This window comes from Larus michahellis, chromosome 6, assembly GCF_964199755.1.
Source record: "Larus michahellis chromosome 6, bLarMic1.1, whole genome shotgun sequence".
Lineage (NCBI taxonomy): Eukaryota > Metazoa > Chordata > Aves > Charadriiformes > Laridae > Larus > Larus michahellis.
The window spans coordinates 44,878,417-44,905,909 of record NC_133901.1 but is presented as its reverse complement, the minus strand read 5'-3'; the positions used below and the strand labels follow the sequence as shown (position 1 = coordinate 44,905,909).

Here is a 27,493-nt window from a genome sequence, read left to right as displayed (position 1 = left end):
GGTCTTGTACCATGGCCTTTAAATAGTAATAATACTCTCATTTTATTTTACTTTGAAATAATTATAAAGCATTAATGTTTATAACCAACACATACAGGTTTTATTGGGGCACTATATAAGAACCAGTTTGTCCTTGCAGGTTTATATAAATAGTTATATACATAGTTATATACATATAGTTATACATAGTTATTAGAGCCATGATAATCTGTTTACTTGCTGTGAGATGGAACTCTTTTTTATATTGCTAGAACATATTCCTATCAAACATCTACTGGATGTTCTAATATTGCTTTTTCTTCAAAGATAGTACAGTATTTGGAGTTAAGTGTTTAAATCCTATGGTAGATTCTGTTACTTGATTATGGATGTCTCAAGTCAGACCCGTAGCATATGACAAAACCCGAATTACTTAATCAACTCTAATTCAGTTCTCAGCTTCCTCCTTAAGAAATGAGAGGTGTTTTGCTGTTTTGTAAGAAACAGGATGATCCTTCATATACTAAGTCATTCCACTTAGGTCATAATGATTGTTTCAGTCTGTTAGTTCTTTTGAAGGCTTTGGAATTGTTTTTCTAATGCCATTACAGTTCCAAAGTGTCTGCACAGACAGATTATTAGCAAACAAAATAAATGTTTTAGACTCATGGCTCCCCTTGGAAGGGAGCAAAGTATCAAAGTGAGGTAATGTGAGCTGTAACATGCTGCAAGGAGAAAGGAAGCACAAAAGAACAGCAGGGAAATTGTAGAATGAGGCAATTGAATAATTAATGTAAATAGGCTAATTGCTAATGTGAAATGAGCTTTCTTATTCTTTTACAATACATTGTCCTTCTTGGCTGCTTTTTAACTGGAAGCTATATTCTAAGGTTTAGGCGTGTTCTAAAGATAGAAGGCGGCAATTTTTCTGAACAGGTATTGCAGACACTAAAAATAAGAGAAAATAAAGAGTGTTTGACCACAAAGGGGACACAAGTTTGATGAAGTCTTAACAGTTTCATGGATACAAACAGGTCAGGTGCAGTGCCCATACGGTGCACTGCTAGTCAAAGATTTTTAAAAAAATAAAATAAAATTCCTTTCAATTCAACTTAGTGCCAGACAATTCTTTGTATTTGTGAAGAATGTGCACCAGCTTTTTCATAGCGTTTACTTCCAGGTGGATTTACTAATCTCTTAATGAAAAAATATTTTGCTATGGAAAATAAAATTGCTTTACATTCTGAAGACTACTTGCCCCCTTTATTTAAAACACTTTAAGATTGCTACTATTAGAGCATGACATAGTGAGCAATTACGATTTCATTTAGTATGCCACTGTGGTAGCTTAACGTATTTACCTGTAATTTTACATTACAGTTCTGTGTTCTGTCTCCTTATTGAATTGGACTCTGTGTGAGGCTATTTCTCTATCACTGCAGCTCCTTCAGTCAGGCTTCCTCTATCACATTACAGAAAACAAAAAGGAGAGGTGTTCCCGAATGGGAAGCTCTGCTGTTAGTGTTTGGAAATGAAGAATTGTTCATAAAAACCGAGTGATATAAGAGCATGAGTTATTTGGAACAAATCTTATCTAAAGACTTAAAACTGACCCATTTTAAAGAAAATAAGGAACGCTAGAGTCAAGTAAAAAGCCCTGACAGCTACAAAGATTGTTTGTGCTAAGACTGGAAGAAATTATGACTCTTCATGGTGACTAAAGCAAATGCAGAAGGCCACGTTCATCTGCCAGGCAGCCTGAATCTGAGCTATGGTTCCCTTTTACGTATATTGTAGGCTGTTCCTTACAGGCTGGGTCATCCTTTCTCCTTTCAGTGTCAGTCGTATATGCGTTAATTGGTTACTTAGTTCATCTACGCACAAGGTGCACTTAGATGTCAGTTGCTACCAACACAAGACATTCAGCTCCTACTCCATATCTTTAAATGCCGTATCTGGGTGTTTGCTGATCATCCCCCCTAGCATACCATAGGTGTCCTGTGTAAAACCTTGTTAGTCTTGGATGAATTTTGCTGATATCCTGCTTATTGTTCATCCATATCTAACTGTTTATCAGCCATGCCTCCAGCTCTTGTTCCTTTGACTGCACACTTAACAATAACATGCTATCTATTTTAAAGGCTTCCGTATGTTTTCTTCAGCTTATGCTAGACTAAGTTACATTTGTTATTTTATCTGCAGTATTTTCTGTTTAAAGCACAGCAAGTGCAGGCCCAAGGTCAGAAAATGTTACTGGTTTCCCAGCAGATGGCCTTCTTACGGGTCCTTCTGTCTTGCTATGCAAAGTATTGAAATCGCAGTCCTATTGATCCAGCCTCAAGGCAAAAGAGAGATTACAAGTTACTTGTTCAACAGCTCCTTTGAAACAATGCTATTTTCCTGCTAAGCCAACACAACTCTCGCAAACAGGGTTATCAGCAGCTATGCTGTGTAGTCATGCGGGAGGGAAAGCATGTGACTCTGCAAAGTTATGTTGCTGGTTTAGCTTAACTCCAGTTCACCCAGTCAAGAGCAGATTGTGACACTTAAACTGCTTTTCACCACGGGAGATAAACAGTAGGAAATGATACAAAAACAAAGGGAAGAGATTTCTGTGACTCTGTGGGCAACTAACTTGTATGTGCAACTTCACCATGTGATGCTGGCATGGAGGCAGAATGAGGTGGAGCCTGGGGAACATAAATTTGCCCTTCCCCTGTAAAAGTTAAGGGCGTGACAGCTCCCCTTCTTCCTTCTTGGATTCCAGAAAGGGCAGTTCTTCCTTCTTCTCCTGGCCTTTCAGTGAAGGGGACTGTCAAATCACAAATTCATCAACTTTTTTAAGAGGTAAAACTCCAAAAGAACTATGCAGATTAGCATGCCGATTAGCATGGCTCTGACTGGATCATACCCTACCTCTCTATCCAAGATTAACATCTGTAGTATAATACACAATAGTTCTTAATCCATGATAGGGAGGACTCAGATCTAAATCGTATATAATTCCATGGAATGTTCTGCCACTGTTACCACTGCTTCTCACAACTAAACACAACATGGATCTTTCATGAGGCCATGTGGCTATTGTAAATTCATTCCAGTATGCTTGATAAAAAGAATCTTTTGTATTTGAAGTGAGCTGTAAACATTTATAGATATTTCAATCCAAGACACAAGAAAGTAATAGTTCATTAGCCATGGGACAGAGTTCTCTCTCCTATTTTCTTTCCTATCTGTGCTACTGTTTACAGGGAGGGGACGGAAGCGTTGAGAGCTAAGATGGTGGTAGCAACAAATGATTCTGCACGCTTGCCGTCTGTGTGCAGCTCCTCTTATTATGTAAACTGGAATAGTTCCATGGATGAAATTTAGCATAAACAAAAGAGTCTTGTATTAGAAATTAAGGAAAACATGCAGTTTGCTTCTGTTTGTAACTTTTTCAGAACCTCAGATTGAAGAACCTCCCTTCATTGAAGCAATTTCTGCTCACTGAATAGTGGCGTCAAACACCTAATTCAGATTATCCTGCTGTGAGTTTGAGCCCAGCCGACAGCTCACTTACCTTAATTCCAGTGCTGGTGGGAAATGAGGCAATTTAGTGCCTGGTTTTTAGGGGCTTAACTGAGAACTGGGTCAAACCCCAGAGGATGTCCAGAACTGGATCGTTGTAAGAGCTGCACGTGGTTATTGTACTGCTGCTGATTAGGCACAAAGTTTTTACTATCCCAATGTTACTGTCATTTGACTTTCAACAGTGCTTCAGTGTCCGGTTCACTTTATTGAGTGATTAAAGGTAACTTTTTCCCCTGAGGAACAGTACACTAAATCAATATGCAAGAACGTTGCAAGCAGCTAGAAAGCACTGTAATTAACAAAGTTAGCTTAAAGTTCCCAAATCTAGCCAAATATATGAGAAGAAAAATTAGTAATCAATATTATCCCCAGATTTATTTTTCTTTGAGATGGATAAAGAAGTACAGTTTCTTAAGTACTTACAGAAAATACCACAATCAAACTGCTTTGTAGAAATCTGTCTGGAACTGCTACTTTAATTTGAATATGGGAAAATACTCCAGATACAGCATGATTTAAATTTGTATCCCGTTTAGCAATAAAAGTTCTAATGATTACCTGATTAAAAAACATGTAGAAAGGTTTCTTCTAAGCCCACTGATGTCATCTGGAAGATTCTCACAGATGTAAATAGATTTCCAATTTGGTTGCTAGTGTACCTAAAAAATTTATGCATTCCTAAACCTTACACAAATGGAATATATTTGAGGCAAAAACATTTTCCTTCACCTATGAAAAAAGCATGAAAAGCAAAGAACGCAGTGTATTTTCTGCTTAGTTATCTGTTGTAACACCAGCTGTAAAATTTGAATTCCAGGGCTCAACGTTAACTGTGACTTTTATTTTTCTCCCTCTATTGAGTGAGCTCTGCTGACGCTGTGATTTACTATTACAGTTGTCATACAGGTTTATGGAAAATGTATCTTGACAGCTTCTTCAACACCTATGAGGTTATAGCGTTCTAGGTAAACTGTAAGATATAGGTGCTTTTGAAGACCATCATGGGCACATGCATGTATTTGTATACATGTAAATTTTCCTACTTTTTGGATCTATTAATTTCATTACAAAAAGGAGAACGGTTGATTGGTTATTTTTGAGTGTGGGATATATTTTTGTTAATAACCAAGGGATTTTTATTATTTAAAACCATATTGAGAATGCATTCAACTGCTTTTCTTCTGCCTAATTCACAATCAAGAATGTTATAATTAAAACCTTCTGAAAAGTTTTTATACCTTATACTCACAAATTGTTGTGGTGATTGCAGAACCAATTGCACGATATGATTGCAATTATCAGCTGATCTCTACTCAGTGTATTCATGATAGTGAGTCAAATTGGCTATAAACTACGGGCCAAATTTATAACAGTAGTCGAGTTTCTTGCTGAAATTAATAGTTTCATGCCAGGAGCATACAGCAGCCCCCAGCTACGTCATAAGGTTCAAGGAAACATACCATGGGAAGAGAGAAGCTGGAGCTTACTGCACCCTAGTGACAATGCCATTCTGGTCCCTACTTACCTGCATGAGCCTTGGTCTGACTTCCTAGGGCTGATGTAGAATGGACCCCAGAATCAAAAAGTCACCTCTTCTTGCTTATGGAGCTGGAGGTCGAACTAGAGGTTTAATGAGTTTTGCTGGATGCAATGAAGAATCAAAATCTAACTTCCATATGCTCAGATAAAAAGCAAATTAGAATTAAAATAGCATAGGTTACATCAATACAAATCAGTATCAATATAAAAAGGCCAGTGGAAAACATTAGCAACTCTAGCAAATTAGCAGCTTGTCAGAGGCTGTAACGCGATATTTTGTTTACTATCATGTAACTCAATTCTAGACATTTCAGTGTCCATTCATTGGGTGAATGCTCTTACAGTCAGACAACTAAATTAATGAAATTGTATTCATAATGCATTCCCAGGGTACTGAATGACAAATCAATATTAGCATAAAATAGAGCCCTTTAAACTACTAGTATACTGGGAAGACTCCCTAAGAAATCTCTGAACATTCCTAATGCTCAAAAGCATAATCAACCTAGATGTCGCCTCTCTGTCGTTAACCAGCAGACCTACAAAACCTTTCCCACACAGCTGTGCATTTTGTATTACACTATTCAAGATGTTTGTTCACAGAAATTTGACGTATGCATAAAACTGAGTATGGATATATATGGAGAGATTTGGTTTTCTGTTTACCTACAAGCAGATTTTGAATACCTGATAGTCCTTATTCATGTCAAAATCTTCCTTTTCTGGTTAACAGTAGTAATTGTGAAGCTTGTTTGTTTTAGGTTGAACTGCAAATTAATTGCCCTTATGGAAAGTACTTCAAGTATTTATTCTCTATCTTTTCTGCCTCAGAGATGTATCACATAAAAAACTATTTGCATCCATGGAAGTACCAGTGACACCCGCTAGTCTAAAGCCAATCCAGTTGTCTTCCTTTTTACACCACTAACATGATCATCGTTCTTCAGGTGTTCTTAAAATGTGCTTTCATTCAGTATATCTCACTTATTTTTTTAAGTTTTATTCTAAATAGGATGAAGGTATATTGCCTGTTTGCCTGCCTGAAGCTGTAATCTATATTTTTGGTTGCTTTATTGCACCCAAATAAAAAATCTCAACCCCCTAATAAAGACAGTAAGGTCAGTTTCTAACTCCAAATTTGAAGTGTTGGGTTTTATCTTAATTCACTAAAATTGTGAAAAGACCTAAGTATGTATATAAGATATTCTTAAACATACTTTGTCTTTGTAATGAAGAAATTATACTGCTTTTATACGTGACGTGTTGACAAGCTTTATGACAATGTGGAGAAGGAAAGAATGCCCAAGAATTACTCTTTTTTTTTTCTTTCTTTTTTTTTTTTTTCTCTGAGGATGAGCTTGGGAAAGTGGCACTGCTGATTTTCTCTGTGTTTTACCATTAATAATTGCAGGTTTTTTATAATTTAGCTTATGACTGAATGTGCTGGGTTTCCTTCCTGGGTTTTTTGTATGGTTCCTGGAGATGCTCTGATAAAGGCAGGATTACCATAAAATGTGGTGATCGAGGTAGGGCTGCTTTGCTTTTGTTTGTCTTTATAGTCAATCCCTGCGTCCTGCAGCCTCCAGTGCAATTAACTCATGATTTAAGAGTCATCTTCTTGTTCATTTTGCTGCTTCTCACTTGGCTTGATGAAATTTGCCAGTAGCTTCCTATTCTCTAAGTAATTTGTTCCTTTTCTTCGTTTAGTAAATCCAGTGGCTATATTTCATAGATATTTACAGCTATGGTAATAGTGGCACAGGAAAGCTGCACTAGGACTTAATGTTGGTGTCTTACTTATTCCTTTTGCTATGAAATCATAGCATATTGCAATTCTTAGTAATTTATTACTGTTATTATTAGAAGGCTTTTTGGCAGCTGGTTGTCTCAGTCCAGTCTATGTGGACAGGGGCCTGATTTTTAAATTTCTCTGTATTTTCTGTACTCAATTACATGATGGAAAAATGGGTATAATGGGTCACAAAACCGCCCCAGAATAAATGACTGCACAACATACAAGGCAAAAGCAAATCAGGCCCTAACTATTCTGCCAGAGTTTATGTTGATTTATTATATCACTTATTCAGTATAATGTCATAGTCACAGCGTGGACATTAAGAATTTCATGGGCGCTGAAGTAGATCCCTTGTTTTCCTCTAGAAGTGGTATATATATTTATGATAGAGCATGCAAATTATGGGGTAACCATGGTGGGCTTTTCAAATGAACATGCATTATCGCTCTCTGTTCTATACATCGTTAAATGTGACCCTGCTTTTAGAAGAGGGGCTCGTAACACAAAGGATCCAGTCTGCATCTGCAAACATAAATGATTTGTTTGCCTAAGCATCCATGTATTCACAATTTTTAATCATCAAAAGTGATTTACGTATCAATACTTTAAGTGAAACCATATATAATTGTTTTTAGCATATTGCATTTTTCTTACGTCAAGATTATTTGAGGACAGAAAGAAGCATCTTAGTCCTTAAGAGGCATTAATATATTAAAATGTGTAGCACAGAAGCAGAACCTGGTGCTAAAGTAAATATATTGTATATTTTTGAGCATTTAATTTTTTAAATAGTGCTATGGAATTACATGTTTTATAAAGTATTCCACATTCCAGTCAGTAATGCTTATTTTGGAGCTGGTAAAATAGGCATGCTGTTTTAAAGGATTGCATAGCTTATCCTTCTAGGTAGAAATTTCTACTTGACTTGTCTTTCTTGTTGAGATTAAACACCTGTTGACTTGCAAGTACAAGTATTTCTTCTGCCACTGGTTTTCTAAGAAAATGGTGGTTAAATGTCCATATATAATTGAGTGAAGGGAGCAGTGGCGAGTTGATAAAAATCCAGTTTGTGCCAACACTGTGAGGAGCTACCTGAAGAAAGAAGAAAACAGTAAAATAAAATGACAGAAATTCTACTATGCAACTTAATTACTCTGGAGATGTTTTCTGTAAAGCCTAATGTGGAAAAGACATTATTTTTACTGAGATACTAACATACTGTTAAGAACAGGGCACAAATGTTTTAGGTTACTTGTTTTCACACTTAAAAACACAGCTGTGAACTGAAGCCTAACTTTGGTGGTTTGTTTTACGTATTGCTCTGAACATATAAAGAAATAATTTTGTGGAGTATTCAATCCCCTGGATTAGTTTGATTTAGGATATCCTGGGTTTATGCTCAGTGCTCAGTCTCTTGGTGTTAGTGGTGTTTTTTTGTGATGACTCTCCTGTTCTGGAAACAATATGAAAGTATTTGAAACAATTTTGTGAGTTTTCAAACAAAACAAAATTTTTCCTTGAATGGGAAACTTTTGCTTTAAAATTTTGGTTAATTTATAATTTTAAAAGACAAAAATATTTAAAATATTACAATGAAACCTTTCCTCTGACTAGATCCAAAATTTATATGGATCATCAATTTGAATTCTTTTCTATCAATGAAATTTTGCGTCTGTCAGGTAATGGGATATCCATGTTTTATCTGTTCTAACAACTGTAATTGTTGAAATCACATTCTAAAAGAAGAACTTAAACGGAATAGCTGGCTACTGCAGTAGTAAGCCTGGAGTCATTTATAAACACTATCTTTGCTAGTCCTATGGAAATAGGACTGACGTGTGCTTCCATAAAGCATAGACTTATAGACAGCTTTTCAGAATTTGAATGATGAGACATGTTTTTTTCAAAAGTGTTTTCTGACAGTAGTTTTAACACTTGCAATTTTTCATACTTGTCTTCCACTTGCGGAAAGTGGGAAACGGTAACATTTACACGCACTAAGTGAGCAAGGTGTGTAGAGTTTTAAGTTCCAAATTGCAGCTTGCATAGCAAATTGGAGAACTTGCACTCAATTCTTATTCTAATGCCTTCAGCATTTAAAGTGTCCAGTGAAAGATGATTTTGCATTGCAAATAAATTCTGCTTTTATATGACTATTTCTTTAAATTCTTTTTTTAAAGGAGCTTTTGATTCAAGAAAGAATTCCCCCCAACCTCAGTTTTTGTGTGTTCAGAGCGGTACCTCCCAGTTCTCCTTCAGCAACTCTCCATCAGCCAGTAACGGGCTCTTTGAAACCGTGTCTCTGCAGGAATGTCATCCCAGCCAAGGCTATTTAGTAGTAGTGCCGTTCCATGCACTATTCTTGTCTTTGGTCCGTGTGTTCACCCTGGAATGTAATCTGGCAGTGTTGCTGCAGAATGGCTTGTACAAAGCCAGGAAGGGGCTACAAAGAGATTACATTTAACCAATTCTTCTACTTTGCCTTTTTACAGACATCTAAAGCAAACAAAAAAATCTCACTGTGGGTTTTATTTTGTTTCGTGCAATTGGTTTGGTAAAAGCTCAGTCTTCCATGATTTTTCATGTCCATGCTGCCCTCAGAAGTATTTAGGAGGAACAAGGACTTAGAATGGCTGGAGTCATGAGAACATTAAGAGATCCAAGAAGGGCTTTTGCTCTCTCACCTTCTATCACAGATCAGCTTTCTTATCTTTTTCCTTGATTTAGGTCTCATTTGCATACCAGAAGATTTTCTCTCTCATTTTCAAATTCAGGCAAATTTGAGGATTTCAATGAGAAGTAACAAGGTGAATAATGTAAGCAAGTGTTTAAGTGCTTGCAGATGATGCCCAAAGCTAGAATTTCCCTTGCTTTTTTTGCTGTTGCTTGCAAGACCAAGACCGAACAAACACAAATATTTTGTCTTCCTCGAGAAAGGATGGTGAATACTGGCCACTAACCTTCTAAAAAAACTGCCACGCTTTTCCATTTTCACACAAAACACAGTATCAGTGACTATTGTACCAGAACAGACGTGTTTCTCTTTGCTGGATCAGGATCAGAGCTTAAATCAGCTCCTTTGCTCTACAGTGTTTTTGTATTACACCACTGTACTACTTCAGTCAGGCTGCTTTAGTGAGGTATTTCTGTGTGCTTTACTGATTAAGCAAATTTTAGTATTTCAGAAGATGAAGTAAGGTCTTAATATCTACTTTGCATATGTCACATCACACACCTAGCACAGAAGTTTGTTGATAGTCTGTATAGTTGGCTGTGTTTTTCACACATAATAGAAATAAAAATTCAATCCCATTTGTATTATAATGAGGTGAATGCAGGTGAACTTTGTAACAAAGTTTTCTATTTGGATTAGTGTACTGATATTTTCTCAAAGCATGTTTGTTTCTTATTTGGAGTTTGCAGACATCCTCACGAATGAGCTTATTTTCCATACTATTTGCAGGTAACATCAACTATTTACTACAGCATCTAGGATGCTTATATAGGTCTGGAAGTATGTACTGATTTTTTTTATTTTTTTATAAAAAACACCTTCTAATTTTCCAGGCATCTTATCAGCAAAGAAAAAAGACATTATCAAGAATATTTGTACTGTTTATGTAAGGCATCCTTGTTGTTGATCTTGCATTAACTTTACTAGAATATAGAGGCTTCCAAATTTAGTCAGTGAAAACAATACAAAAATAAATATTCTTGCCCCTAAATTTCTATCAATTTACTGATCATACATGGTAAACTACACACAGAGAATGTAGTTTGACAAACCACTGAAAACAGAATGGTTAACTGTTCCATTTTTTAAAATGAGCTTCTTTTCAGAAGCTGTTCAGATGAGAAGAGAAAACTCACAAAAATTAAAACGTAATAGTAGAGGTTTAATGTAGGGATTTCAGGTCAAAAGAGCCCATCTCTACAGAAAAAAAATACTAAGAAATAAATATATATATGAGATAAAATGCTAAAGGTCTTGTGCTATCTTTTCTCCTCTGATAGATGACAATTAATAATGTGCAAAGAGAAGAGAGTGTTTGAAATCTTTGTTTTCCTCCTGGCTAATGCATTCTATCGGCTGATCTGAAAGGAAGGAAAGAAAGAAACCAACACTATGCTTTGAGGAGACATTAACAGAAAAATTTATAGCTCTGTTATACCAGTGGTGTATTCAGGCAAGTAATGCAAACGCCTATCTTTTATATGCTGCACTGCTTGTTAGTGAATATGGTGTAAATATTTTGACAGTGAGTATAAAGGGTTTTTACAGTATTTGATAGTTTGGATATAGAATGAACTTTAAAGGAGACAATTACGGGGTATATTTTCTGCAGAGTGCATAGGGAATTAACTGTGAGCCACACTGGCAACAATGGATGTAGCACATCTGATTTTCTGTAAACCTGAAGAAAAATACCCATTATAACTGCATTACTCATTTAGATAGGATTTTCAAAGATTCCCAGGGGAGTAAGGCACCCATTTCCTTCAGAATTTCAGTAGGTTTTTAATTGCTTTAAGGAATCTCAGACTTAAGAAATTAGGAAAGCTTCTGAGGTCTGAGTTTTCTTTATTCTAAGAACTGCTTTATCCTGACAGAACAGAGAGATTAATTCATATTATTAAAAAAAAAAAAAAAAAAAAGAAAAAATCAACAAACCAGGGCTATATATTTTTACATATGATACCTTTCCTTGTTGAATTTCTTCTGTATAGAGGCTCAAGATAGTCCTATGTACCACATAAGTCTTGAAAGAGAGCTTGTTTTGGGCATGGTGCATTATCAATATGCCTCCTCCTTGCCTGAAGGGATCTCTTGCCATCAGAAAAACATTATTCCTCTGGACCTTGGTTTTCTATACATGTCTGTACGTAGCCCAGAGCATACTTTCCGTACTGAGCAAGGCCCACTGGGGAGGTAGGTGAGATTCACTGGTGTGTTGTTTCCCAATTCTGCGTATATCTTAAATCTACCAGGATGGTTACAAGGGAGAGGAATGGTGAAGAACAGGTAATGGACTCCTGCTCAACTTTCAACAGCACAGATTTATCTCTGTCTTAGCTAGGCTACTGCATGCATTGCTCCTGAGCTTCCGCAGAAGAAAAAGTGGTGAAGTGGAACAAAGAGAAGTTTCTCCAGAGGCTTCCTGAGCAGTGTCCCTTCGCTTTGCCTATGTAGCTCAGAGAGGAGGCCAGCCCGGTACCAACCACTGAGTACTCAGATAGCCCGTGACATGGCCAGTGTATTTCAAATGTGCGTGTTACCTGTTCATTTCTAAATACATCCCACATTTGCACCCCATTGCAGTTCTATGCAGACAGGAAGGTTTTAGTTTATTTACTCCTATTTTAGGTTTTGCTTTTGTGACCTATTGCACATCTTTTCTCTGTTATCATCACAGAGGCCTATAGCCCCTTACTTAGTAACAGTTATGGATACTCTGCTATTTACTAGGACTTAAATCAGATTACCAACATGCAGCACACCATGAAATACCTGCGTTCTCACCAGCTGCAAGTAGGAAAAGTATTTCATAGGAACTCAACACCCCTTGGCAGTTGGGCTCTTGCCATGACACTTGTGGCCAGGTTTTCAAAAAAACAACCACAGTCATTGTGCTGTTTTGATGTTTGTTGGGTTGGGTTTTTTTTTGAATGGCCATTTATTTTGATGCCTAAATGGGAACAGAACCCTTTTGAAGATCTAGTCCCATGTGAGTTTATCCTGCATTAACAGCAGATGGTAAATAGCTTCAACAGCTTTGTTTCTATTACCAGCCGTCTTTGATTTACTCCCTTGGTTTGCTTTCCAGTCTTTATTGCTTCTATTCTGAAATAGCAGAGGCAGAGCTTTTGTTATCTCTCAGCCATATCTTTTCTCACACAATACTATTGATCTCTTCTTTCACTATTTGTTTTGTTGCACTATCCAAAAAATGTACTGTGACTAAAAGGAAGGAGAAGGAGAGGGATGAAACCTTTTTAATAGTGGCACACTGTAAGATCCTATTGCTGCAAATATTTGTGCATGTATTTAATTGTGCATGCTACTGCTGCTGTAAATGCCAGAGAAATTACAAGTATGACCTAGATATGTACATTTTCCTTTGGCTATTTCAGTTGCAGATCAATCCATAAACCACCGTAACTGGTAATAGCGTTCTTTAAATTGTAGGTGACATTGGTAGTCTCAAGGATACCATAAAGAATTCATTCTAGACATCATAGTTTTGTAGATTAATTGTGTCCTTCCCAATGAACATCCATAAGTATGTTCAGTCAGCTTAAGTGTCCACATATAGACTTGCACCTGTGGGAGTGAATTGAAAAAGTCAACCTGAGGAAACTATTGCTTTGAGTGATGTAGCGACTGCTTTTCCTGAAGAGCATAAACTATACCTGCTCTAGTTCTTGCACTACAGGGGAGCAATCACTTCATCTTCCCTGCTTTTATGCTTTTGATCTTTCTGAGTGGTTGAAGGAGCTGGGTTTTTCATCTTCTCCTAGACCAGAGCTGGCTGCTAGTGTCACGCATTCAAACATTTGTTTCAAGCCTTTAGTGTCCCACCTTATTATGGGAACTAAAAATGGTCAGATTTATTCTAAACCTTAGATCCTCAGCTCCGGTTTTCATCTTAGCTTGTGTTTGTTCGTCCTGTGTACCTTCTTTTGCTGTGGGCTCTGTGATCTATGACCCCCTCTGTTAGGTTCATAGGCTAGTGTTCTTACAAGCTGTTCTTGCGCTTCCTGACAGTAGTGTCTGTCGATGCTGGCATGCTAACACAGCCTGTCAGCTCTTCCTAAACCATACGGCTGCAGTTGGATTAATCCCTTCTGAATTTCTCTTTACTTTTCTTTCAAAACTGATTGCCCTGATTCGTATTTTGGTCTCAAGGAGGTTGGGTCTTTACTTCCAACTATAGGACTTCTATTATTATAATGATGTAGGAAGAAAAACCTATGATGTATTTTCCTCTCCTCAAACCAGAACTTTTCTGTTTTGATTAAAAATACCCAAAAACCTAAAGCCTGTTCTATACAAATTTATTATCAGGCTTTTATAGCTGTTTGTTCTGAAATTCTTTTCTGTTTCAGCTTTTTTGCAAGGTGAGGTGTAATCCAACTTTTCACTCTCAAATTAAGTCTCAGAGGAAATTTATTTGGAAATTTTTGGTAAATTCACTTGTTTATATCCCTTTGGGAGAACATTTTATTACAAATGGTATAGTTATAGTAGTATGTCTGTCTAGCTCAGTTTTTCAGTTCCAAAAAAATGGAAGGGATTGGCTGGTGCTTAGCAAACTCATCCTTCTAACCCATGTGCCATTTTATCACTATCTTCCAAATTACTGTTTAGATCTGCCTGGTATAATTAGACAAATATAGCCCTTTACATTATTTGGGAGTTATCTGCTAATTCCTCATAATTCCTTGTGTTTACTCATTTATTTATTGTTTACACTTGCTCTAGGTGTAATGTGTCTGTATGACCTTTAGCATGCGAATAATTCATGTAATGATTGCCAGGAATATTTGTATTCATATGGGCTTTGATCTAATCCCATTGAAAACAAAAGAGATACTGGTATTGGCTTCTCTGTGTTTTGGATCCTGCTCCTAATTTTGACTGGTGACCTAAATCACATACTTCCCTGGTTAGATGTCTTAAGTTGTATAAACAGGATGATTCTCTTTCCTCTTTATTGATTACCTGTGAATATTCATAATTGTTCAACAAATCAATTTTGCATGAAATAGAAGGCTTTTCATAATGGTCATGAAAGCGCTTTTGGCATGACTGCTCTCATTAATATTTATTCGTGCCAGTATTTGTGACGCTTTTGCTCTGTGAGTAAAACCTCGTGCACTAGAGTGTTTGAGATCAAGCTAATGAAAAAATATGAAAAGAGAAAACATCAGCTAAACAAATAGCTTCTATTGCAGAAGGGTAAATGAACACTTCTGGGCTGTGTTTGTCCCTGCTGTCCCCCTAATCTTAGTCGACCTCTTGGCATACATAAATGCACATATGCATATTAAAAATATGTTGATCATTAAAGGCCAAATTATCTTTAGATATTGACATTGTTATTACATGTGGTACATTAGACCATTGACAGATTACAAAAACGGACATGACGTAACTTCATTTGTATAATAAAAAAAATAATTTTAGACATCTAGTACATAGCCTTGCCTTGTTGGCAAAGTTTGACAGCTTTTCTACTTTTGATTCGTGCTTGTTATGGCATTCTCTTAGCAAATATTTATGTATTTCATCGCCTGAGTTTCACTCAAGGATGTATGTAGGATAGTGCTGAGAAAAGAGTGGGAAGCTGAAGTGTCATTGCATAATATTTCAGAATAGCATTTTCTGCTGCTGTGGCTGCTGTAAACTTGGAAGAGGCAGCATCAAGATTTTTTAGCTGTGCCCACTAAATTCATAAAGGACACTCCGGTTCCACCATGAACTTAATATGCTGTAAATGTTAGGATGTTCTTTTTCCTTTTTGGAAGATTGGTGGCAGTAAAAAGAACATAATTAGAACAAAAATGTTAAGACTTGCCTATCATGTACAAATTGTCATTACAGGCACTGTATTTAAAAATGAAACCGTTAATTAGGAACATTGATGTTCAGTTGATGATGAATGTTCTATGATTTAAAATATGTCTTCCAAAATGTTATTCTCTTCCTAAGAATCCAGTACAAGCATTGCAAAACTAGAATATTTAAAGCAGACACGTAGATGCATGTAATGTGATAGATGCAGGTAGTGAATTTGGGGGTAGGAGGCTAAAACTCAAACCAGCTGGTAGGGTTTCCATGCTTTCAAGAGGAGTTAGTTACACGTTTGGTCCTCTCCTAGTCAAAACCTTACTGCTCTTTTGCAGATTGCTATAGAAGACAGCAGTTTGTATACTCTGAGAGAAATTATTTGACACGACAGGTAGAAGACGTGAGTTTCAGTGGGGTAGCTAACTGCTGTCCAAATATTGTGTATTTGGCCAAATGACGAGTTAAAATGATGATACTGATGATAGATTGATTAATTGTGAGGTATTTATTTAAATTTGCAAAAGTTGTGCTTGTGTGAAAGGATTACTTCTTTTGACACAGTGCTGCTTTATACCAAGCGAAGATGTTGCCTCTCTTCTTTTTTTTTTTTTTTTTTTTTTTTTAAGAGATTAGGAAGAATTAGAGAGAGGGGAAAATTAGCTTTCAAAGCATCAGTGGTTTCTTTTCCAGAGAGTATTTCCAATTAATATCCTAACTAGCACAAATAAGAGCATTGGTGATTCTAAACCTCTTACTAGAGCCTTGGGAAACCAAAGTTTCTTGACTTCAGTTCAAACAATTTTAAATGTTCATGCAGGGCTTTCACAGATGTTGTTTATTTCTCTACAGCCGTCTCAAGAGTGAGCAGTGCCACTCTTTTTCTAGTTGTCTTGAGAACAGTATAATGTTTCTTAAAGGGTGGAGGGAGACTTTCATTGCTGCAACCACCACCCACTAAAGAATTGAACCAGTGAAAAATAAAATAACTGGGAGGCAGAGAGAGGGAGGAGGTGATGGGGAGAGATGGTTTCTCAGGAGCTGTTAACAGAATCAGGAGAGAAAGGGAAGAAAGCAGCTGGCTGATAATTTATTACTCCATCGGAAAAGAGAATTAAAACAAAAAAGAACTTGGCTGTGAGCAACATAGCATTTCGCACCTACTCAATGATATAAAGCGCCCAGAACAAAAATAAGGTCTGGCAAAGAAGATAACATCATGTGGAAGCCTGCAGTGTTTTAGCTCTACTGGTGGGAGTTGAGAGCAGATGAACGGATTGTTTAGCATTAAACTAATTGATGGTTAATTTCTTATTATATGCCTGACAGTGATGGCCATTCAAACCCTAGAAATATCCTAAGAATAAAGTTCACCATATAATACAAACCCTCTTTTTTTACAACTCAGTTTTCTAACAACCCCCCTATTTTTATAGGTGCTATATTGTCTAGGCCACCTCATTCCCTAGCAGGGCTGCTTAACAGTTCTGAGGCTGCTTGGAGAAGGGGTAGTTGTAACAGCACCCGGTTCCTACCCCAAATGTTACCAGCATGGTGTCAATCTAGAATTACAGTATAAATATCGATTATTGGAATTAAGATAGTATTTGCTGGTGATGGAACTGTTTATCCTTTCCTGTATCCTTGAATGCTCTGAGCTTGCTAGTGTGTGGCTCATCTACATGCATTTCTAGCAGAGATTTGTCAAGGAAGAAGGCATCGTAATCACTAATAAAACCTTTCATTGTATATTTAAATTAAGGCAATTTGAGAGAAGGATGGATATTTGCCTGAACAAATAGTGTGATTTCAGGATCAATTTTTGTGTAGTACTTGGCACATGGCGCCTGGTATTGGGATCTAGTGATAGAGCTTCACATAATGTGCTGTATTATATGGATTCATATTAGTACTATCTTTTCATTTGAACGTAGTTCAAGAATTTTTAACAATTCATCTCGGAATTCTTCCAATAAAACTGTTTTTACTTTTGCGAAGTGCAGTAATTGCCACTGTTGGCTGAACAGTTGTGTGCTGTTTCTAAACAAATGCATATGTTTGCATGTTTACTGCCTCTTTTGCATGTCTGGTGCAAAGATGACGTAATATCCTCCAGAAAAGAGAACTGTACGTCATTCATCAGAGTGTATGTTTGTTCTTCATACTGAGAATATTTCAGTAGGGACAATTGAGTCCTTGTTGTGTTCATCATTGCACCAAGGAAAACTATAAAAGAAATTCATTGTCTCAAAGTAGACAAAAACTGAAAGAAGGAGATGCTTTTTTATCTTTCCTAACATCACATAGTGCTTGGTTTTAGGACTCGGATCTCCTCAGTCCCTTCCTATGTCTCCCAAAGGCATTATTTTCCTTGTGGGCTTAATTAGAGCATACCAAACTTTGGTCTTTCAGGTAGGTCCTTCTTTGCATGAACCGGTAATCTCTGGGCTATGGTTGTTATTACACTGAAACAACGTGGAGTACTTGGACTCCATGGAACCCTCAGTAGGACATGTGTAGGACTCTGTGATGACAAGCGGTTCCATTAAATATTACATCTATTGTTTTGAGGAAGTTTAGCTTCACAGAGAGTAACTTTGAAACATGTACATATATTATTTATTGACATTTGTGCCATGTTCACATTCAGGATGGCCTGACTCAACATCTGTTCCTGATTAAAGTGAGCATCTGGTATTTCACAGATGATTATGATACATGAGCTTACTGTCCTCTCGGCCCAGCAGACAAATTGGAACCAGGCTCTCTAGGTGGATGGTAAGACCTGGTTTAGTGCTGGGCGCAATTCTGATCACACCTTTTACGTGACATGTGATCAGAATAGGGATTGTCTGTTAGACCCTGTTTGCAAGCAGAAGTACCAGCAACTTCAATGTTGTGTCCTCGGATCAGAAAGAAAAAGAGAGATGAAGATTTTTCAAACGCAGAAGAAAAAAATGGGAAAGTTCTTGAAAGCTCTGCTCCTGTTAAACTTTTTTCCCTTGCTTACTCTGAAAATCTGAATTTGGGATCCTTCTTTTGCCCTGAAAAATAAGTTTGTCATACAGCAAAGGAATGAATTCACCTCTAAAACAACTACTTGGTGACCAGGATGGGGGGAGAGAGTTTGTTCTCTGAATGAGTTTGTCCAGAGACGTAAGTTGGCTCATAGAGAAAATGACCACAGGATGACAGTTACGTACTGCCAGAAGCCCCGACTGATTTTGTCTTCTCTTGTCCCAGAGTAAGGTGCATAACTCATTATTGTTCATTATGAATTGTAAAAACAAGCTTGCTTCTGGTCAACAAATACAATAGTCAGTCTTTTCTTTGCATTGGTACTCTGTTTAGCTCGTGGCTACAGTTTTTAACTTACTCTGATAGTAAGCCTGAAAGGTCCCAGAAGGAAAGGAATGTGATCTTTGTTTCCCGTTTTCCTCTGTGACAATGCTCCCTAGAAATCCAAGCCTGTGAATAAGTAATCTAACATACCCATCTCTGTTAGCAGCAGGATTTGATTTTTTGTGCTCCAGTTTATCTATCAATGTGTGTATGTGTGTATAGTTATATAAAAGCAGACAAACGCTTTTTCTCCTGGCACTTGCTTTATGTTCCTTCTTTAGGACATATCAAACTGTTGTAAGGCAACACAGTCAGAAGTACTGCAATGCAATTGCAAATATCAGCAATGTATTGCAAGTCTAAATTGCAATGCCAAACCATGCTAGTCTGCTAAATGATCACTCGTACAGAATTCGCTGGTCTGATAGGCTAGTTGCGTTTTCACACTTCCTTTGAAAAAGCAGTAAGGATGGGAAAAAAGCAATTCTTAATCAGATAATTGAACAGCATATCCCACCAGACTCCATCAAAACTATTGTAGCTATCCTTCAGAAGCAAATAGCATAAACATCGTCTCCATAGCTCTAACTCCTCCTATAAACATTTCAATCTTGAAAGGTTACAACATTTTAATTTCACTTCTGCTCTGTATTTGTTGCATTTGATTTACTCTGACAGACCTGTTATCTGCATAACCATAGGATTTTTTCTTTCCAGGTATTATCAGCCGCCAAGAGGCAGAAGAGTTGTTGATGAATAAATCTGAAGGAACATTCCTGGTGCGAGTCAGTGAGAAAATCTGGGGCTATGCATTGTCTTATCGCCAGCAAAGTGGGTTCAAACACTTCCTGGTTGATGCTTCGGGGGATTTCTACAGCTTCTTGGGGGTAGATCCAAACCGACATGCAACACTGACGGATCTTATTGATTTTCACAAGGTAACACTTGCTAGGTAGAGATCAATAGCTGAGTGGAATGGATTAATAATTTAAAGAGGAACCATGTAATTTGAAACCACACTGGAAAGCAGAAGTAACCATAGTGGGGAAAAGAATATACGTATTTATTTTACAGTAAACCTAGCTGTAACATTTGTAGTTTGTGTCTCTTGTTGCAGTGATTCAGAAGGCTTTTCCCCTTCTTTCAAATGCTTCAGCATGTATTTGTGTCCCCTTCTAAGCAGATTCTTACACAGTGCAAGCTGTCCTGGGCTAAAAGTGGACTAATAAGGGCTGACAAAGCTAACACTTTTTGAGCCTCTTTGCTGTGCAAAATTGGATTGGAAATGCCATAGAAAGGTCTGTCAATAAAATTTCAGCATTTTTCAGCCTTTGATGTGAGGGCCATAGTGTGCAAAAGCAAAGGAGTGGAGCCCTGCAGTAAAGAAGGGAACATGAAGGGGTTCTCTTTTAGGGATGTTTGGATAATAAGGGTCATTCCTTATTATCCAAAGCAATTTTACAAGAGTAATTTACTACTTGTCTTTGCCTGTAGATGGGTTTGAACTTGTGTTTCTTGTTGCCAGACTGTGACTAAACAGTAGCACTGTTTCTGATAGCGTAGGTTGTTTTCATCATCTTGCATCTTTCCCCATCTTAATTCAGTTTTAATTCTGCTTTTTTCTTAGCCGCCTTAAGATTTCTCTTCATGCTCTCTTTTCTAGTTCCCTTGCCTTTTTTATCTTTTTCTCAATCTTGTCTGAAACTAATTCTATTATTTTTTTTTCCTCCTCTTTTTCCTCACAGCTTTTATTTTTTTCGGCATTCACTCCCACAGACACCAAGAAATTATTTTTCTTCTAACTTCCCTTCTCTTTTAAATCTTTTATTTCAGCTAGTTTGCAACGTCTCTTCAGTCAAACTTGCACACTATTTCTTCCAGCTGTAATCCTTACATTTCAATTATTAGCAGTACCGTAGAAGTCAATTATTTTGGATTATTGGCTTAACAAAAAGCAGTTGAGTTTCTCAGAATTTACATTACATGAAGGAACAGAGATTATAACATGATATCCTTCATAAAAATATAGATGTTCACTTCCTAAATAGGATATTTAAGTCCCCAAACAACCACCAACAACCACAACAACAAAAATCAAGGGCAGAAAATCCCAAATGCATTCAGGTTCACTGAAAATGATTAATTTGTTCTGAAAGTTAGGTTTTGTTTGGCTGCTTCTCCCTCACCTTCTTTCTCCCATCGTGGCTACTGGTATGTGTGCATGCAGAGGTGTCTTTTATTTTAAGATCAAGTAAAAAGTTAAGACAAATGAGATTTGCCTTAGTGTCCCCTCACAGATCACTATGACATTATATTTCCACAAATTATATTTCCACATGGGAGAATAGTAGGTGTCACATTTGACCACAAAATATTTCCTCCCTAATTTGATGAAATTCTCTCTCAATCGCCACCTTGGAAGCCAACCCCACCCCCTTCTTCCTCTACACCAGTTTTTATTGCCGACCATGAAATTACGGTATGTAACATCCCTTTGGCCAGTTTGTGTCAGCCAGCTGGACCGTGTCCCCTCCCAACTCCTTGCTTATCCCCGGCTTACTCACTGCCACCAGGGCCTGAGTGAGAAAAAGAGAAAGCCTTGATACTGTGCAAGCACTGGTCAGCAATAGCCAAAACATTAGTGTGTTATCAACACTGTTTTAGCCACAAATTCAAAACACACCACCGTACAGACTGCTGTGAAGAAAGTTAATTCCATCTCAGCCAGACCCAGTACAACTGGAAAGTGTCTAACCAGGGCCTTGTCACAGAAAGAAAAGTGCACATACAACACCTCACATGCTGATTGTCAGGCATTGGGTGTAGGAGCTCTGGCTGAAGTAGTATCCCCTGTGCTCCTGGAGAGGGGTGATGGTGACAACTGATTTCAAACATCTCTGCTCCACCTATGTTCCGATATTTTCACCACAGCTTATCCTAGGCAATCACTGTACTGGAAACACATCTGTTTACAGACAGCTGTAGGGCACTTGTCAGAAGCAGAATGGCTTTTAGTTCCTGGCATTTAAAAAAAAAAAAAAGTTTTCTTAGCTGTCCCCTGATAATAGCTCCCCCTGTAGTAAGCCTATCAGAGAAACTGGTTCACCTTTAATTTCACCACACAATTCTCTGTTAACTGTCTAGCTTAATAGCTATATTTAAACTGGTCTCTTAGGCAATCACTTCAGGAGGCATCTTATCCTGTCTCTCACATGGTTTTCTGTGAAGATTTTCTGCCTTCCGTTTGTGATGAAGTACCTTGTCAAGTGTCCCAAAGCTTTCTGGTAACCAACTATGTGATCCTTATGTAAATGGTTGCGTTGCAGGTGCACTTTCTCTTGTGGCTATTGCTATATTGTTTGGAAAAGTTGCTGCTTCCTCAGGACTATTTTTGGCAAGAGTATACTTCCCCACCCCGAAAGTTGCATGGAGTTCTCTTTGAGGGACCTTTTCACTTTCATTCAAAATAAGCAGGGCTGGTATAACTGGCATAACTACTTTTTTATTTCCTTATATTTATTCCCCTAAAATCACTTCATTTTGATTTAAAAAAATTAAGAAGAGGTTGCTCAAGCAACTCAGCTGACAGATACAAGGAGGTGGTAACCATTAGCTGGAAGAACAAACTTCTTACAGAAGAGGGTGTGAGCATGCATTTTCTCTTATTACTATTTGCATTTAAATACTGTGTGGAAAGCAGCAATAATACATCCAAGAAAATGGCTAAATCTTTGTATTTACTTCCTCATAAGCTTCTCGAAAGTGTTTAATTTGAGCAGTAACTTTCTAAACTTGTTCTCAGTCTGATGTAGCAATCGGGAAGGAACCACAACTGGGAGCCTGCATGTGTTTAGAGGAAATCAGGCACCAAATTTCCGTTGATATTCAATAGAAACTAGATTAAATTTTGAAAATGTTAGGCCTATATATAGAACCATAACTTGGATCTAAACTTTTGATGAAGGATTGCTATTTTAGTCAATGTAATTCTGGATTCTGGCTCATTTTGGTGCATCTATAAATCTTAAACTTGTACAAAAATAAAAATGAAGTATCATTACTCTAGCAATAAGTGCAAAGACCAAATTCTCTGCTTTTCCAGTAAGTTTTTTTTGGTATTCACCTTGGTAATCAATTACTGGAATGACAGACTTGGCATGTGGGTGTTTAATTAAGGAGAATAGGTGCTATTTGTAAAGACTGTCTTTACCCTAGCAAGGTTAATATCTTTTCCCGTCTCTGTAATCAGTCAGAAAGCTGTTACTGTTGTGTGTGAGCACTCACCATTGAGCTCTTGCTCAGTCTTCCTGGGGGAGCTTCCTTCGTCCCAAAGGCTATGGAAGTAGCATAGTAGAACCAGCATATGCCTGTTAAATCAACCCTTGAGAACATCCTTTATAGGCATCTGTAGCTGTTCTTCTTAAGTAGTGTAACAACTTACAGGTAGTCCAAATCAAAGCCTTTTTTGTACACTAACTGTTTGATTTCACTGTTTGATACTAGCACAAATTAATACTGGTGTTAGTACGAGATAAAGCATGAAGAAGATGAATAGTTGATAGGATCCTTTTGCTGGTCTGTACTTATTTTATCAAGTGTTTATTCATAATTGGTTACCAATTACAGTGGAGTGATGGTCAGTTACTTTTCTTAGAACACAGGGAAAGGTTTAGGCATCTATGAATGATGTTTTAATTGTTTTTTTTCTTTCTAGGAAGAAATCATCACATCCTCAGGTGGGGAGCTACTACTGGAGCCATGCGGACAGCAGAAGAATCCACCAGACTACAGCCCTTTATTTGAATAACTGATCCAGGACTAACAGGAATGTGTTCTGGATAGCTGTAGTAATAGATAGCTACAAAAGTAAACACTGAAAAGTAGTTAACAAACTTCCAAAACCACTGGTCCTGTGGCCAAAAAGTATCCTCATTAGAAGGCCCAAATATTTCTGTTTTGCATCTGAATTATCGTCACTATTCATATTGCTAAAATTTTAAACGTGAGAAATTACTGGCAAATTACAAATGAGGACTGTTCCCAGAAATTTTTCAAGGGGTTCTGGCCAATTGCACTGCATGCTAAGTTCCTATCTTAATTTCCGTAATGTCTGAGATTGAAACTGCAAAGTGCAGCAAGAAGGAACTATTCATAGAGTGTTGTATGAAGTACCAATATTGGTGAACAGATTCTTTTTTCTAAAGCAAGGTTTGTCAGTTTCTGTTGTCAATCTCATTACTCAGTGGTGGACTTTTGAGAATAAGTGAAGCAGTCTTACAATGTCCTTTTGCAGTTTGCGATTGCTTAAATGGTTAGGCATCGCTGGAAACTTGCCATTGTGCTTTTGAATTCAAGCCTACAAAGTTCACCATAGCAGAGAGAGAATAAGGTCAATCACATTTTATTTACAATTTCATGCAGTCCATCAGCCTTGGAAAGAATTTTACCCCTGTACTGGAAGTGGACAGTTTATTCTAAATTAGTTATTCTAATGAAAGCAGTTTGATTTGCAGCAACAACTCCTCTCACTGGCCTTCTCATGTTTTCTGTTTTCTGCTTTCTGTTGTGCAAGATACATGCTGGAGATTCTTAGCTTTACTTTGCTATAGGACAAAATATTTTCCTTAGCTGAGCTATGAGTGAAGGTGGAGGCGGTATATTTTTCCATAGAAAAGGTGCAACTAATTACATCATGCTATTTCATGTTTAAAAAAAGATGCACACATTGTGTTCTTGATCCATTTGTTTTCCATACTAAACCCCATGAATATAGCCTGTAGCGTAGATCTACGGTGCAGTTGCTTAGTGTTTGGACTATAAAAAAAGTCTCATCACATTAATTAATGTGCCCTCCTGAAATTTGTGTTTTAGCAGTCCTTGCACTCTGGGCTGTCACACTGTATAGATGTAGTGCTGCATTGTTTCACTGCTAAGCTGGATACTACCGAGGCAGCCAATTCTGGAGTGAAAGAATTGCAGAACTGTTACTCTTACCCTCCTGTGTTCCTTGCTCTGTTCCCATGAATGGTCAGATAAAAATGGCTGGGTATAGAAGTGTTCTTTTCAGCTCCAAACATTCATTTTGCAGGACAATATTTCAAATAACAGGGTTGTGACAGTTTTGTATGCAACTGATTTGTTTCAAGAGTGAAGGGGAACATGAGGGAAGTAGTTGTGTACCTATTGGTTAGTCTCAGAGTTCTCAGTACTTTTTTAATATGTGACGTGTATTTTGAGGTGTAAAGTGGACCAATCTGTATGTGTTACTTTGCTTCCATGGTTAATTTTTTCCTGGGAATCTCTGAAAACATAGGAGCGGCACATAGTATATTTCTACAAGTTACTGCTTTGGGCAGTCTCTGATTTCCTATGTGGTTCTCTCCCAAATCCCAGTGTAGACTTCCCTCACGAACACCACATAAATCCATCTCTCCTCAAATAGTCGTTTCTCTTGACTCACTGTTACCGTCTATACTTTTTCTGACCAAGATGGTAAGCTTGTCTAGGAAAAGAAACTTGTCTTGTCCAAGCTTATAAAGTACACTATACATTTAAGGTGCTACAATAATAATAATAACCTGTAGTAATAATAGCAACAAGTTTTTCATAATTAATTCTACAGTTAGCCCATATTAAAGTACAGGTTTTTGCAGACAAACTTCATTGTTGTTCAAGAAAGTTTTCTTTTGTTAACGTTGCTTTTTGTGTGACGTAATCCATCAACGTTTGTGACCCATGACAAGAAAATTGTTATGAACTTTCCATGGAGACTTAGCTGGACAATTTCAGTATTAATCACTTGGGACACCGGATCAGGAGATTTTAAATAGTTACTGTTAGCACCTCATAACAAAGCAAATCAGGACGCAGCAAATAAGCGATGCTTATTAGCTGGAGCAGCCGTTCTTAGTGCATAGTGCTCAGGTAAGATGACAGCTGGGCTTTTCACAGCGAGTAGGCTCATAGAAGTAGGGCATTCTTTAGCTATGTGTCTGATACCTTGAGAAACAAAGTGACTTGGCAGCTAGATAAAAAGGTCAAGATACCCAAATGGTCTGGGAATTTTGTTAAAGTGTGTTCCTCTGCAGGTCACCGGGGGCTGGATTCTCGAAATGGAATACTGCTCTGCAATTCTGTAGACTACTTATGTAGGCCTCTAGTAGGATCTATAGTCTTCATTAAATGAGAAGACTGGTATGTGATCCAGGATGAGAATACACCCAGTCCTGTGTCCTCTTGTGATGTCATTAACATCACAACAGCATCATCATTTTCACTTCGGAGCACATTTCCTACTTTTTGTTTTCTAAACTTTTCTGTCTGTGTTCCATCCATTTCTTATTCTAGGTTTTACCTGGCTTTAAAATAAATCCCTTGTAAGTTCCCCTGCAAATGAAATTACTTGGAAAACTGCAATTTCATCTGAGAGTTTTATTATGCTAATAAATGTCAGAATTCTCAAGTAAAGGAATTGCTTTTCTTTTTCCCCATAGCCCCACAGAAATAATGAAAAATAGCCAGCAAATTCATAGAGTTGCCAGGACAGAAAAACTCAACGATACATAACCAGAAGCAGCAGCAGTAAAATACAGTACAACTTAACTGAAGATGAATTCTGAAGGAAACAAAAGGAGATCATAGCAAGCAGAAATTAAGAACAGAAGCTTTCCTTGATAGAGATGTGCAGCTGCTGCCAATATACTTGAGGGCTGCGGGCAAGGTACAAGTGTGGAGATGTTTTCTAAGCTAACAAATGCTTCTTGTTGCCTTACAGAAAATAGATGGGAGTATGGAATGGTAACCAGCTAGTAGGAAGAATAGATGAGAAAGCAGTGAAGGAGTAAATATGGAAAATGAAGAAAATAAGAAAGGGGAAAATGTTCTTATCCCATTGTTATGAAAGCATTTTGGAGTTTTGATACCCTGGGAGTAAGACTGGGCACTGCTACCTCTTGCTCTGCAAGTCTCCAAAATTTCAGCTTTGAGCTAAATCTACCCTGGAGCTAGACTTTACACTCTCAGTCTGTAAAAGCTGAGCGGGTCCTTACTGCAGCCTTGAATGCTGCATCTGCTTCACACTGTCTGCCTCTACATTTAGTGCTGTCTGAAGCTGTTCATCACTGTATACAAAATCTTTTTAGTGCTGCAGTTTCATTGTCTGGAATGGCTAGCTTTATTCTATTACACAGTGACCTTCAAGTCTTACTTTCTGATCTGTTTTTCTAGTGGTAGCTATTGTTGAGTTGTAAGAGGTGTGTGTTATGGATTTTCATTATAAGATTTCCTGTCAATATTTCTTGTCAATGAGACCACTGGGAATACACTGAGAGTCCTATTATGGTAATTCTGTTTCATAAAAAAAATGCTACAGCAATAAGGAAAACTTTTAAACTTTTAAATGAATCGAATTTTTCTTCATATCTGTTTCACAGCAATAAAATATGGCACACAAGGTCCCAAGCTTGTTTGCACATATCTTTGAAAAAGTAGCTTTTGAGGATTTATTCTTTCTCCTTCCTGAATCCACAGATGCATCCATTCTTTCTAATTTTGTTTTCATCTGTTATTGTACATACACATCTGCAATTTAATACTGCTCTCTTCTCTTGAAGAGAACAAAAAGCAAGCAAAGAAATTTACAGTAATCATGGATGAGATTTTCAAGGCTACTTGAAGAATTTAGATGCCAGTCTATT

At 37.4% G+C, this 27,493-nt stretch overlaps 1 protein-coding gene across 2 annotated transcripts in view; it reads left to right on the top strand.

Annotated features, from left to right (window-relative positions):
- Positions 1-23,604, top strand: part of SH2D4B (SH2 domain containing 4B) — a 67,078-nt gene extending 43,474 nt beyond the window's left edge. For both annotated transcript variants that reach the window (XM_074590784.1, XM_074590785.1), the window contains 2 exons: positions 19,515-19,735; positions 23,512-23,604. In XM_074590784.1, the coding sequence (XP_074446885.1) occupies positions 19,515-19,735; positions 23,512-23,604 (314 nt within the window). The remainder of the gene's footprint in view (positions 1-19,514; positions 19,736-23,511) is intronic.
- The last annotated feature ends 3,889 nt before the right edge of the window (positions 23,605-27,493 follow it).